At 42.0% G+C, this 15,418-nt stretch overlaps 1 protein-coding gene across 1 annotated transcript in view; it reads right to left on the reverse strand.

The window, feature by feature from the left end:
* The window catches only part of RFLNB (refilin B), a 53,769-nt gene that overhangs the window by 13,380 nt on the left and 24,971 nt on the right, over positions 1-15,418 (reverse strand). The window contains exon 2 of the mRNA XM_088449554.1: positions 5,492-5,598. Within this exon, the coding sequence (XP_088305680.1) occupies positions 5,492-5,598 (107 nt within the window). The remainder of the gene's footprint in view (positions 1-5,491; positions 5,599-15,418) is intronic.

Genomic DNA, 15,418 nt, shown 5'->3' on the forward strand with positions numbered 1-15,418 from the left:
GGCCATTCACATCAGTCCCAGCCCTAGTGGAGCTTACAATCTATATTCCCTATCATATGCTCACACATACACAATAGGGTTAATTTGTTGGGGTCCAATTAACCTACCAGTATATTGTCATGTAATGTAGACTCGTAAGTCAGCAAAGCAGTGGCATAAAGAGCTGAGACAAACAACTCTGCTAATAGGATCATCATACTGGAATGAAAACCAGCAATGGGACATACCTTTACATATACTGCATTTCGTATACAGGTAGTTAGGAAGCACTCAAATAAATTTCCGTTGAAACACATATTATTAGCAAAATGTTTCATACTAAAGAAATTGCAAATCAAAATAAATTTTTTAAGTAATATGTTTTGCAAGTAATATTAAAAAATAATTAAGAGGCATATTTAACACAATCCACATGGAATGTGATAATTTCAGCCTAATTTGCATTGCGATATTTGAATATATTGCAAGAATTTAGCAAATATCGCATGTAGGGATAGAGCTTGGTAGAAAGCGCTGTCCCTGCGAATCCTCTAACTGCACTTTTCAGGGTATTCTTCGCAAAAATACCCAGAGACCGAGCCTGACCACGTTCCACCGGCTAACCCCACCAGCCGCGATCCCGCCCCCCTGATCTCCCCCTCTTAGCTAACACTTAGCTGCAAGATGATCGGTCAGCTGAATGCAGGAGCTCCTTAGTGACCCCAGTCAGTTCCTTCTTGTTGTGAACCAGCATCTCATTTTACAGTATAGAGCAGCTGGCCGGGATCACGGAGCAGGAGCCCAGGAATCAGCTGACCGGAGTCACGCAGCAGCTCACTGATCACCAGCCATTACAGTATTTTTTCACAATTTCTTTTAGTAAAATCTGAAATAGACCACGTTTCCCATTACAAGTAAGTGGAAATGCGATCTGCTGACTAAAATAAATGCAAATTTAAGGGTTTAGAGTAGTTTTTTTACGATAAGTGCTCCAAAAGCCTTTGAATACATTTACGTGATACTAAAATAATGTGAAAAAGATGTGAAAACACCCGTTTTCATATTTTTTTGTAAAAATAGTAATATTTAGGAAATATGCCCGTAAGTGTTCAGAGGCGTTGTCATCTCCTATGCCATTCAAACCCAAATAAAGTGCTGATCCTCACTTTCATATACTCTCTCTAGTAAAAGTTATTTTGGCCTCTCCTTTCTCTCTCTGTAGGTTGTTTACAGAATGTGGCAACTGCTGTTTTCCTAATGCGATAATTCAGTGCCCATACGCGGACCTCCTTGGGCCCTCTTCCTCTGGGAAAAAATGGCACCAGTAGAGTGCTAAAGTCTTCTGCAAATGCGCATACATCTGGCATAAGGGCAGATGTACTAAGCTCTGGAAAGTGATAAATTGGAGAGTGATAAACTACCAACCAATCAGATCCTAATTGCCATTTTTCAAACACAGATTATAACATGACAGTTAGGAGTTGAGTGGCTGGTAGTTTATCACTTTCCAGAGCTTAGTACATCTCCCCCATAATCTTTGGAAATATGGCACTGGCACCATATCTCCGAAGCTAATGCCGGATTTCTGAATGTGCCACGCAGATAGGCAAGTAAAAAGTAATTGGTGCAAGGTGTGTGGTGTGGGCCCCCTTTGACCTAGAGGCCCATGGGCACCACACACTCTGCACCCATTATATATATTCCACTAGGATGATTGTATCAATATGTGTGCTGTGAGCAGTAAAGGGGCACATTCACTAGGCGACTAGGTAAAGACAGTACGATTACAACATCGTAATCGTACCATCGTTCCCCATCCCCTGCAGTGCCTACACTGAACAGTGTGGGCACTCTCCCTCATCCCTGAACATGGCCAATCTGTAGTTATTGGCAGATTGACCAGCATGTTCGGGCGATGATTGAAGACGGAAACAACCAGCGGGAATGCGTATCGCTGGTCGTTTCCGCCATTTTAGTGCACGATTAATGAGCGATTGAATGATAACTATATCGTTATCGTTCAATCCCTCATTAATATTGCTTAGTGGATGTGCACCTTAACACTGTAAAGAAAGGGGAAAAAAATGCTGCATTGGTGAGAAAAATATATATTAAGTGATGGTGCTTCATAGATAAATTAAATACAGGCTTCCTCTGACTATATATATAAAAAAAACATTTATTTCAAAAACACATACAATGTAAGGTTATTAATATCAGTAGTACATTCTCAATACTGCTGCCAATAATGGATAATAAGTTAAGTTTGTAAATTTGCTACTATGTAAATACAATGTATCCTATTAGGTGTATGGCTTATGCACTCATAATAAATGAACAGTGCTCACCAGAAGATTATCAGTCAGATCTCCATAGATATTCTCCACAGAGCAATGAATATGCTGGATCAGTAGTAATAGAATGTCACTCGTAGTATAAAATCACAGCAATTGCCGAAATTAGTTAGTATGATTCTCCACTGTAATATTCCCCAGTGGACAGACTCTGATGCCGGGCTGTATTCAGATTAAAAGTATAGTACCTGATAGGGGCCTCTCTGTTTTACTGCTGCATTCAACTTACTGCTCACCAGCCTTGATCTCCTGTTTGCCCGGCTACGGACTTCCCATCATTCTAATTTACAGTGGACTGGATTATCCTATCTCTCTCTCTAGGTGGCTACTGGCATTAAATTAGTAGCAGCACATGGTGATGCTTACATTGTATGCAGCTATATCATACTAAATATAAGGATATAGTCAGTGGTTGTCTAGCACCAGGTTTTAGCAGCTGAAATCCAATTTTCTTTGAGCAGTAACACGTTTTCCTCATGACGCCAGCAGTGCATGACTGAAACGTTGATAAGAACATGTAAGGTGGATGAAGTATTTCCCCAGCCCCTGTCCCTCTCTAATCTCATCATTGGGCATTAACTACAGAAAATGAGGAAAAGCATGGTGTAGTGTGTCACAGTGCACTCTCTCTCGAATCAATGCATAATGAAAGGGGTGATTGTAGTGTAGTAGGGAGCTGCTGGAAAGCTACAAAAAGGTATTCAAAGAAATGGGAGGCAAGGTGAGAATCTCATTAGTGGCACCTCTAGTGTTCCAGTTAAAATTAGGATCTCACTTGGTGTCATTGTAGGAACAGCTATGCAAGTGTGTACTGAGCAAGAATGTCTATCATTATACTTTAGGACAATAATAGGTTAACACAAAAGGAGACGCAATCAACAATGCACATCATCAAGCTATTTTTTCATTTAGTAATGGTTTAGGGCAGAGGTTCCCAAACTTTTTTGAATCACGGCGCCCTAGAGTATCAGCATTGTATTCATGGCACCCCTAAGCCAAAAAAGTTTGTTGTTGAGAAATTCAGATAAAAATGTAGTGAAGTTGTAAAGTGACGTAAATTGTGCTGACCTGTCATCCTTATTTTCAGTTATGTGATGGGGACAGGTTTGTACTTCTGTTTGTCCACATATTTACATTACATTGACCATAAAGAATCTGATTTGGTGCTGGACCACCAACTTGAGGCACCCCTGCAAGTGTCCAGAGGCACCCCAGAGGCACCCCAGTTTGGGAACCACTGGTTTAGAGTGATTGTTGAAGCAAGAGGAACAACATATAAATGAGGAACATTTAATTTAATGAGATGTACTTTTCTTTATGAACATACTGCACCACATACCATATAAAAGAACAGGCAATATAATGACTGATTTTCAGATAAGAAAGTGTACTTTGTGGCTAAGTATTAACAAAAATCAGCTGTTAGCAGAAGTTTATACATGTGCACCTAAAGTATTTGCTTCTCTCAGATGTTTGGACTGCAAATACCAGAACAACTATAATACTTACACACCCTTTGTAGTATAGCATTGCTGATTGATTCCTTCTATCCTTCATAAATCTATTCCTGCACTAAAGTTGAACATGTCTTGTGAAAATGCTATTTACTATAAACAGCAACCTTACATTTCTTTAACTAGCAAGTTAAGTTCATTTTAAGCATGCATCGTATAGTAATTTTGCTGCCCTCTTACAAATCATTATCTCCATTTCAAAATATCTCTGGAAGCTGTAAAAAAATATGGTTGGCACAGGATTGCAGCTCTCATTGGAGAGGGGGATGGTTTTATGTTACACAGAGCAGACAAAGGGCCTGATTCAGCAGTGGACTGCTGAACGCAGATTCCAGATAGTCAGGAATCTGTGCAGGCACCTGTACTGCGCATGTGCAGTATGGGTCTTGCATGAACGAACGCTTAGTGGCAGCAGACGGTCAGTGATTGACAGTCTGCTGCCTTTTGGGGGGAGGGAAGAGGCCAGGGTCTCCGTCGGCTGACAGAGATTTCCTGGCCTCCTTTTAGTAACTGCAGCGGCCAGCTTAGATGACCCCACGGGTCACTTAGCCAGCCAATGTTTCCGTAGATTATCAGATGCTGCATTGGACAACACAGCTTGGATAAATAATGCAGCGTGATGCCTCCTGCTGCATTACCATATCAGCAAGGACGGAATTGCAAAGATGCTTGTCTGCTGAATCACCCCCAAAGTTCAGAGGAGCAATCCAAATACTGTCTTCTCACTATTTCACCTGACTGCTTGCCATGGTAGTCCATGATGTGGTTCAGAAATATTATAAACCATTAATAGCTGCTTGAATCTTCTTACAACCTACCACAGAGAGTATATTAGAAAAAATATATATACTGTATATTTAACGGGATTGCTGCTTTATAGATCCACCACATCTAAAATACAAGATACATTATAAACAAAGAGCTTCTAGTAACATTCACAAATAAAGTTCCCATACCTTGACATTATATTCTCAAGGTCACCACTTTACTGCATATTTTATCGCTGCTCATGTGAACAGTTCATATTTCATGGCATAGAAAGCAATAGCTCTGTAGCTTGCTACATTTCAGTTTTCTCTTATTTTCCATTTGGAATACAACTGTTTGCTTGGATGAGCCCTACAAGAGCCTGACAGATTGTCCTTAAAAGGAGATTACGGACTGAAGATATTCTGCACATAAGAAAACTATTTCCACCAGTGTCAGAATTTTATCTCAAATATCTTCAGCTCCAATAAGTTGCTGACATTTGTACTTGTACAGTATGGGCCTCATTTATTAACAAGTTTTATTACCAAAACGAGTGATACATTTCACAGTGTATGATAAATGGTGCTCCAGCCAATCAGCTCCCAACTGTCAACTGTTAGAAAAATGACAGTTGGGAGCTGATTGGCTGGAGCACCATTTATCATACACTGTGAAATTTATCACTCATTTTGGTGATAACACTCGTTAATAAATGAGGGCTATATCTGTGAATGTTATCAGTAGTTCTTATATGCAGCACAACACTTAATACATAATATTTCTGAGACAATTTGATTTTGCTCCTGTTACTACTGCACAGTATGTGGATATCAAATGATTTTATGTTGGGAAGTTATAGTACTAAACTACACCTACATGAGGTTACTGTGTTACCTTATCTCCTTTGGTGGCAGTGGATCAAACTCCACACCTTCTCCAAATGACAAAGGACACAGTCGTGGGGTGTAGCTGCTTGACAAACTTAATGAGGGTGAAGTACTCTAAAAATGAAAGAAAACACATAAAAGGTATTATTATATTATTATAAACCCCACCAAAACAAAAAAATTGTAACTAGTCAGTGGCTATGATTGCATTTCATTATTTTCTAGTTATAAAACCCCAAAATCCTTTAGGTAAAAACTACAGTTGTAACTGGAATTATAACGATCCTATAAAAAAAAGGTAAGGTTATAACTTTTTCCTATAACTGTAATTGATGTCAGCATCACATTAATTTCAATGACAAAAAAAACATTTATTTATAATTTCTCCAAACACAAATTTTCTTTAAAAAAAAAATATATTTTTTTAAAATACATATCAATATCGATTTTAAAATATCGTTTAATGATATATAAATCGGACCATCAATGATCGAGGGCATCACGGCTTTGCATTTCCCCGGCGGTTGCTCAGAGAAGCAGGGGACACCCTGGGAGCTGATGGCTCGTTCATTTAAGTTTCCCTGACTGCTGCTCCTCTCTGCAGCTGCTGGTTGGGGGGTACTGCCCGGCTGCCCGATCAGCAGTGATATGCAGTACGGCGGACATTGGGGGAGGGTGAAGGGATACATTAGTGGCTGCTGGAATATTAGAAATGCCCACTGGGCGGCTGCTGGAAGATGAGTTGTTGCATTGTTTGCGACCATATCAGGTAATGCACAGCCTGGCATGGTCGAAAATAATGTGACCATACCCGGCAAGTGATTAAGTACCCAATAAATGCAAAATACAAGTTGTCTAATATAAAACAGCTACTAGTAACATATATGTAGTTTCAAAAGCTTATCACAAGATATTTCAGATAAACTCATGATTTCGAGGCTTGTTGTTACATGAAGCTGAAGTTCCTGACAGTAATTTGACTGAAAGAAGCTGCAGTCAACAATTTTTAAGTAGAAATGATAAAAAAGTACAATAGTTTGCCCTCGGTTATATAACAAATGTACAACATAATCTTATACATATTACTGAATGTTATTAATAGCTCTAAGGCAGGGATGGGGAAGCTCAGGCCCAGGGGCCATATAAGGCCTGCAGAGTCATTTGGTCTGGCCCTCTGAGCTTTTCTCTGCTAGCCTCATCTGGTTTAGCAGGGTGCCTAGAATGGCATCCTGCAGCCAGAATCTATGCTGCAGTGCCACCAGAAGCGTCCTTAGGAGGCTTCAGATGGTCACACCGCTGCCCTTACAGCTCCCCGGAGCATCTTCAGGATGCTGCAGGCATTGCTGTAATCACCGGCGATTGTGGCCACGTCCCACGTGACATCGCATGGAGGGAGCGTGGCCTGCACCAGGCCCGCGAATAATGTTATATGTATCAAAATGGCACTTGGCAGAAAAAAAAGGTTCCCCACCCCTGCTCTAAGGTATTAGATCACATCTATTTCAGGTTTAGATTTCCCAACTGTAAAGAGCAACGGAATATATGAATAAATAATAATAATAATCCTTTAATTCCAGACTGTTTTCCCTGTCTTAGAGAAGTAGGGGGTTCCAGTCCCATACAAAAGTTATGGTCTTTTACATGAGAAATTTCTAAGTAGCAGAATAAATGTAAACTTTATACAACACGGATTGTGATAGGTTCCTCAAAAGAGCAGAACAAATATCCGCTGAGACCTCTGCAGCTTCCTTATCTGTGTATAAGAAGCCTGGTATCGCCCTTCTTACAGTGTGTGGCAAGAGTAGGATTAGTGCTTGTGTGTGAAGCAGTCACCAGCATCTTTTGTTAAATAATTGTAAGTACTGTAAGAGTGTAGTTTATTTCTTTTGTTAAGATTAGTCAATGTTTTGCTTACACTGCTGTTATCAAACCAACATGCATGGACCTGCAGGTGGATCATGAGTAGTCTGAAGGGCTTGACACTTGTTAAAGTTAAACTAAAGATAACAGAAATTAAATAAATAAAATGTAAAAACCCAACTGACAAGTTAAAAAAAGTTGACTGCATAAATATTTTAGCTACTAAAAATACAAAAGTATGACTTACCAAATAAGATTAAAAAGAATATGTCCATACTAAAGAAAATGTGTTTCAACATCATACAGTGCTGTACAAAAATTAGAACTTCAAATCTCATCATAAAAATATTTAATATTTGATATTAGCATTTATCTATATGTGCTAGACAACTGGTATAAAATAGAATGTAGATAAAAGTAATAGCTCTAAAAGGTTGCTTCCCAAAATAAATGCTTTGTTGCTCTCCCTAAGCTTGGTAAGGCCCCTACAGCAGTACAAAATTATTGCTCTGTTTCATTGTGGAACTCGAATGTCAAGTTGTACGCCAAGGTGGTTGCTAACAGGTTAGTCCCCTTGCTTCCCTCTCTAGTTAATCCAGACTACGTGGGATTTGTCATCGACAGACAGCATAGGGTCTTAGACTTCTATAGAACATTATGGGGGAAATTCAATAGTTTTTTGGGGTGTCTTAAGTAATGGGCGTCTATCAGAGCAATACAATTGATTGATCTTGATGCCTAGAATGCAGTCGAAAGGCTTAATTGGGGCAACCTTTGTGCTGATCTTAGTTGCTTTGGGTTTGGAGGCAGGATATTGGACTCCATTTTGGCCCTTTATTCCTCTCCCTCAGCTAGGATTTACGTTAATGGTTGTTTATCCTCTATCTTTAATATATCACTAATGGCACGGGCCAGGGTTGCTCTCTTTCCTCTCTAATCTTTGCATTGGCCACTGAACCGCTGGCTGTGGAAATTAGGAATTCAGACAGCATTATGGGTCCTGAGTTAGGGGGTGTTCCACATAAAATTAGTTTATTTGCTGACGATATATAGCTGTGCTTTTTGAATCCGGAGGGGTCTTTACCAGCCTTACACTCTGTTTTAACCTCCTTTGTAGAGGTTTACTTTTACAAATTAAATACAACAAAGACTGAGGCCCTCCCACCTAATAACCCTCCAGAAATGATGAGTAGATTGCAAACCTATTATAAATATGTGTGGCAATATTGTTTCTCAACTTACCTGGGAATTCGCTTAGCTGGAGAAGAGGATATTATTGATTGCAATTATGTCCCATAATTTAAGGCATTTAAAGAGCTCACGTAACATTGGATGATGCATGATGTATCCACTTTGGGCAGGATAGCAGCGGCCAAAATTGTGTCACTCCCCAAACTTTTGTACCAATTCTGAGCAATTCCTAGATTATTTTGTGTAACAAATTTTATTCTGTAATAACTAATTATATTTGGAAAGGGAGTAAGCCAAAAATGTCAAAATGTGCTCATTCGTTACCAAGATTAGAGTGGGGAGTGGCATTTCCTGACTTTGAAAAAATACCAATATCCTTGTTTGTTAGATCAGGCGAGGGATTGGTTTGAGGACACATCTCCCAAACCCTGGGCTATTATTGAGAGAACAGCCATGCACCCTTTTTACCCCTGATTAATTGTGAATTCCCGGTACTATGAAACCTTTGGGGCCTGGTCTTTCCAAGGCTACTGTATCCACGCTACTGTTGTGACCTGGTATAAGTTGGTTGCCCTAATAGATGAGCTGTCGTTACCCTCCCCATTTTTATCATCGGTAGGGATTTCCAATCGAATTCCAGATCTAGGTCTTGAACATGGTCTACAGGTGATTTTTTTTCTCAGTGGGCAATGTCCTTTCCGATGACAGGCTAGTCTCCTCCTCGTACCTCCAACAACATTATAACATCTCCAAGAGAGATTTTTAGAAGTACCTGCAATTGAAGCACTGGCTTCAATGTAACTTGCCTGCCCCTTTGAAGAAACCACCTTATCCAATGTACATATTTTTTCCCAATTTCAGTCCTCCAACCATAAAGGTGGAATATCCTGGTGGTATCGTCTACTGGTATCAGAGGCTAGGAGGGGGAGACTGGCTTGTCAGGTCAAATGGGAGAGGGATCTATCTAAAACTTTAACTGATGAAGATTAGAAGGTTATATTTTATACCTGTTTTAAGGTGTCACAGTGCATAAATCACTCAGAAATGTTTTTTAAACTGATTCATAGGGCATATTTTACCCTCAACAGGAAACATAAAATTTTGCCCTCAGCCTCCAAATATTGGTGGAGAAACTGTGGATATATAGGAGATATCCTCCATATTTTGGGGGGTTGTCCACTTCTCCATTCTCTCTGGGAGAAAGTATTTCACATGATTAATAAATTTACAGGAGTCCCTGTACCTATTGACCTGCTCACAGCCCTTCTGCATTTTTATCTGGGTGATTTATCAAAGGGGGATAGATATCTTATGGTACACATATTAATTGTAACTAAGGTTTCCATCGCACAACTGTGGAAGACTGCTTCTGTGTCTAATATATCAGCCATTGAAAATAAGATCCAAAAGCATTGTGAATTTGAAACCGCTGACTGTAAATATTCTTCCTCTGCTTCTTCTCCCTTTATGATATGGATCAAATGGAATGAGTTTCGGGAGGAGCAAGTTCAATCCTCTTTATATAGTCAAGCCATTGACCTTACTAATTTAAATGTCAACCAACCCATGAGGTTAACTGCTGAGTGATTCAAGTAATTGTAGAATTGTTAAGTTTCTGTTGTGTAATATGATGTTTTCTGGACTTATTCCTCTCTGTGTCAGGGGCAAACACAAGATTTATATGGGGGAGATTACACACACACACATACACAGGGGCGGATTGGCCGTTACTTACTGCGGGAAGAATCCCGGTGGGCCGATTGGTTGTGGTGTCAGGCTGCTTTTCAATTGAGGCCCCGCCCCCAGACTCGCGTCCTGTACAGACGGTTTTACACAGGCAGCCTGCCTGTTAGTGCCTGGCCGCGGCTGAGCCTCTTTCGTGAGGAGAGGCCAGCCTATTAAAGTCCCACCCACCCAGCCTGCCATCGGTATCATTGAGGGGTGAGGAAGTGGCGGTGGTTGGCGTGGCTGCGGGGGTCAGTTGCTGCTGATGCTGCTGTCACAGCAGCTTAAATGCAGTCACCACCTGTGCTGAGCATGTCTCTGCACGCAGCCCGACCTATCCAATGTGTCACTCACTGTCAGTGACCATATACTTTCTCCGAGTCCTAAGCACTGTGTCTGCACTGCCAGGGATAGAAGAGGTCTCCTCTAGCCCGCTCCCTCCCAAAGTCCCCGCCCCTCCTGCTATGCCTGGCATGTACTCATGACACAAGCAAACAGCTTGAGGTCCCATCTCAATGCCCCCTTCCAGTCCCCACCCAAGTCCCCGCCCCCTCCTGCTGTGCCTGGAATATTCTCAGCACTGTGAGGTTCCAATTCCCTGCCCCCTTCCAGTCCCCCCCTTCCAGTCCCTGCCCCCTTCTGCTCTGCAAGGACTGTCATTCTCCCTTCCATACAGATTCCGGTGGGTGAGGGTCCAGGAAGACAGAGCTTCCTACGGTGCAACAAACACAGGTAAGTACCAAAGGATGGCTTTATATTCATGCTATGGGGTAAGGTGGGTTAGAAGGTGTAAATTGTCGGGGGGAGGTGACGTGGGTTAGGAGGTGTAAATTATTAGGTGGGGTGAGGTGGGTTAGGAGGTGTAAATGATCAGGGGGGGTGAGGTGGATTAGGTGGTGTAAATTATCAGGGGGGGGTGTAATTATATTTGGTAGGGGAGGTAGGTTTGAGATGTAATGTAAATGTATCGTGTTTTATATACTAAAAAATTTTTGTGGGGGTTAGGTTGGTTGGTTGAGGGTTGTAATATTGTGTCTGGTTTAGTGCAGTAGTATTCTGTGCGGTGGGATATATTAATAGTACAGGCTGCATACTATGTTCTATTAGGACATATTGAATTTATTTGGATGGATATATATATATATATATTATTTTTTTTTTTAATTCATGATGAGATGAGGGCAATTGGGCCATGAGATGGAGTTTAGAGAGAGGGATGTCTGGGGTGGGGGCCCTGGGGAGGAGGGAATGATTAATGATGAGAATAGAGATGATCTGTCTGTGGTGGGAGGGGGTTCTGCTGAACTAGGGAGAGATGATCTGTGTGGGGTGGGGTTATTTTGTGCTAAGGGCCTGCTGGCGACTATGCTGTGAGGCGCGCTCTGAGGGGGGCTGTCATAAGAGGGGGACTGTGCTGTGAGAGGGTCTGTGCTATGTGGGTGATTTTGCTGTGAGGTGCTGTGCTGAGGAGGGCTGTGATGAGGGGGCTGAACAGTGGAGGACTGGGCTATGAGGGGGACTGAGATGAGGGGGGCTTTGGTGAGGTAGGTTGTGTTATTAGGGGCTGAGCTGTGAGAAGCTGTGCTGTGAAGAGGGCTGTCATATGTGGGCGACTGTCCTGAGGAAGGCTGTGGTGTGAAGGGCTGTTATGAGGGGGCTGAGCTTTGGAGGACTGTGCAGAGGGGGCTGTGGTGTGATGGGCTGTGATGAGGGGTTTGAGCTGTGGAGGACTGTGCTATGAGGAGGACTGTGGCGTGAAGGGCTGTGATGAGGGGGCTGAGCTGTGGAGGGCAGTGCTGAGGGGAACTGTGATGAGGAGGGCTGTGGTGTGAAGCGCTGTTATGAGGGGGCTGAGCTGTGGAGGACTGTGCTATGAGGGGGACTGTGGCATGAAGGGCTGTGATGAGGGGGCTGAACTGTGGAGGGCAGTGCTATGAGGGGGACTGTGATGAGGGGGGCTGTGGTGTGAAGGACTGCTATGAGGGGAACTGTGATGAGGAGGGCTGTGGTGTGAAGGGCTGTGAGGAGTGCTGTGAGGGGAGAGGGTTTTGCTGTGCTGTGGGAGGATGTTGTAATGTAGGGAGAGGGTTGACACTGGGGGCACAGACGAGATGGTGCTGGGATTAAAAGGAGATGGCCTTGGGGGCAAAGAGGAGCTGGAGCAGGTCAGTGGGATGTATTGGAGAGAACCAAGTGGATGGTATTGGAGAGTGACAGGGGGATTGTGCTGGTGAGATACAGGGGGATGGTACTGATGAGTACCTCTGTTGCATGTTGATGACATTGGCTTTATAGTTTATACCTATGCTAAACAGGCGGTTTCCGGACCATGTGATCTCCTGCATGAATAGTGAAAACAGACTCAAGACACTGCCTATCCAGGGAGGATAAATTCATCCCATGTTCCTTGTTGCAGAGAAATCATATAGGTAAGAAAATACTTATGCACATGCTGTGCTTATTCACTGGAGAGAGGTTCTGGGGGGTATATCTATCAGCTCCAGCAGTAGTGGGCATGCCCCCAGCATGATAAAAACAAGGGGAGTAGCTTGCAGGCATAGCATTTCACACGTGGCCACATCCCTTGCTGCAAAGCCATATATATATATATATATATATATATGCACACACACACATATACATACAGACAGTATATTTGTATACACATACATACAGGTCAGTTGCATAAATATTGGCACATTGACAGAATTTTCATATTTTGGCCTCTATTCACCACCACAATGGCTTTGAAATGAAACAAACAAGATGTGCTTTAACTGCAGACTTTCCGATTTAATTTGAGGGTAATTACATCCAAATCAGGTGAACGGTGTAGGAATTACAACGGTCTCCATATGTGCCTCCCACTTTTTAAGGGGCCAAAAGTAATGGGACAAACCAAACAGTCCAAAATCTAACTTTCACTTTTTAATACTTTGTTGCAAATCCTTTGCAGGCAATTACAGCCTGAAGTCTGTAACGCATAGACATCACCAGACGCTGGGTTTCTTCCCTGGTGATGCTCTGCCAGGCCTCTACTGCAAATGTCTTCAGTTCCTGCTTGTTCTTGGGGCATTTTCCCTTCAGTTTTGTCTTCATCGAGTGAAATGCATGCTCAATCGGATTCAGGTCAGGGGATTGACTTGGCCATTGCATAACATTCCACTTTTTAGCCTTAAAAAACTCTTTGGTTGCTTTTGCAGTATGCTTCGGGTCATTGTCCATCTGCACTGTGAAGCACCGTCCAATGAGTTCTGAAGCATTTGACTGAATATGAGCATATAATATTGCCCGAAACACTTCAGAATTCATTTTGCTGCTTTTGTCAGCAGTCACATCATCAATAAATACAAGGGAACCAGTTCCATTGGCAGCCATACATGCCCATGCCATGACACTACCACCACCACACTTCACTGATGAGGTGGTATGTTTTGGATCATGAGCAGTTCCTTTCCTTCTCCATACTCTTCTCTTCCCATCACTCTGGTACAAGTTGATCTTTGTCTCATTTGTCCATAGGATGTTGTTCCAGAACTGTAATGGCTTTTTTAGATGTTGTTTGGCAAACTCTAATCTGGTCTTCCTGTTTTTGTGGCTCACCAATGGTTTACATCTTGTGGTGAACCCTCTATATTCACTCTTGTGAAGTCTTCTCTTGATTGTTGACTTTGATACATATACACCTACCTCCTGGAGAGTGTTCTTGATTTGGCCAACTGTTGTGAAGGTGTTTTTCTTTACCAGGGAAATAATTCTTCTGTCATCCACCACAGTTGTTTTCCGTGGTCTTCCAGGTCTTTTGGTGTTGCTGAGGTCTCCGATGCGTTCTTTCTTTTTAAGAATATTCCAAACAGTTGATTTGGCCACACCTAATGTTTTTGCTATCTCTCTGATGGGTTTGTTTTGATTTTTCAGCCTAATGATGGCTTGCTTCACTGATAGTGACAGCTCTTTGGATCTCATATTGAGAGTCGACAGCAACTGATTCTAAATGCAAATGTCACACCTAGAATCAACTCCAGACCTTTTACCTGCTTAATTGATAATGAAATAACGAGGGAATAGCCCACACCTGTCCATGAAATAGCTTTTGAGTTGATAGTCCCATTACTTTTGGCCCCTTAAAAAGTGGGAGGCACATATTGAAACCGTTGTAATTCCTACACCGTTCACCCGATTTGGATGTAATTACCCTCAAATTAAATCTGAAAGTCTGCAGTTAAAGAACATCTTGTTTGTTTCATTTCAAAACCATTGTGGTGGTGAATAGAGGCCAAAATCTGAAAATTCTGTCAATGTCCCAATATTTATGGACCTAACTGTGTGTATATATATATATATATATATATATACACACACACACACACATACCTGTGTGTGTGTGTGTGTGATATATATATATATATATATGTAATTATGTATACTGTATTCTATATACATGAATATATTATGTGTATCTAATCCATATAGATCTCTATAGGTTTATATATCTATATATGTTATTTCCAAACACACCAACTTTTCAGGACCTGCAAGCCCCATTGTCAAGGTAATCTCGTATATACAGGTATATACCTCTCTCCAAGTGCCGCTGTCTTCCTTCATGTCTTTGGTTATTGATTTACCATGGAGGGCACCAAAGCATTTGCATCCTAGCGTGCGGGATGCCGACGGTCTGAATACCTGCACCGAAATCCTGACAGGTCGGAATCCCGGCAGCAGTATCCTGACCGTCGGCATTCCCGAAGGTAAGTATTGGGGTGTTAGGGGGAGGTTAGGACTAGGGTGCAGGGTTAGGAATCGGGGAGGGAGGGTTAGGATTAGGGTGTGGGGAGGGAAGGTTAGGATTAGGGTGTGGGGAGGGAAGGTTAGGATTAGGGTGTGGGGAGTGAGGGTTAGAGTAGGGGGTAGAAAAATACTTACCAGTGTCCTCTATGGGTGTTGGGATTCTGGCTGTCAGGATGCCGCTGTCAGTATTCTGACCAGCGTTATCCTGACAGCCGGGATATCATACCCATTTCATATATATATCGTCAGAGTGCCTTTCAAACATTACACGGGATATGTATACAGCCCTATGGCTGTCAGAAAGTGCACCCTGGATCTACTTTGCTAATAGGAGTGCCGGACAATAGACTATATGTATATATATATA

This window comes from Taudactylus pleione, unplaced genomic scaffold, assembly GCF_031769625.1.
Source record: "Taudactylus pleione unplaced genomic scaffold, aTauple2 ptg000487l, whole genome shotgun sequence".
In the NCBI taxonomy this organism is placed as follows: domain Eukaryota; kingdom Metazoa; phylum Chordata; class Amphibia; order Anura; family Myobatrachidae; genus Taudactylus; species Taudactylus pleione.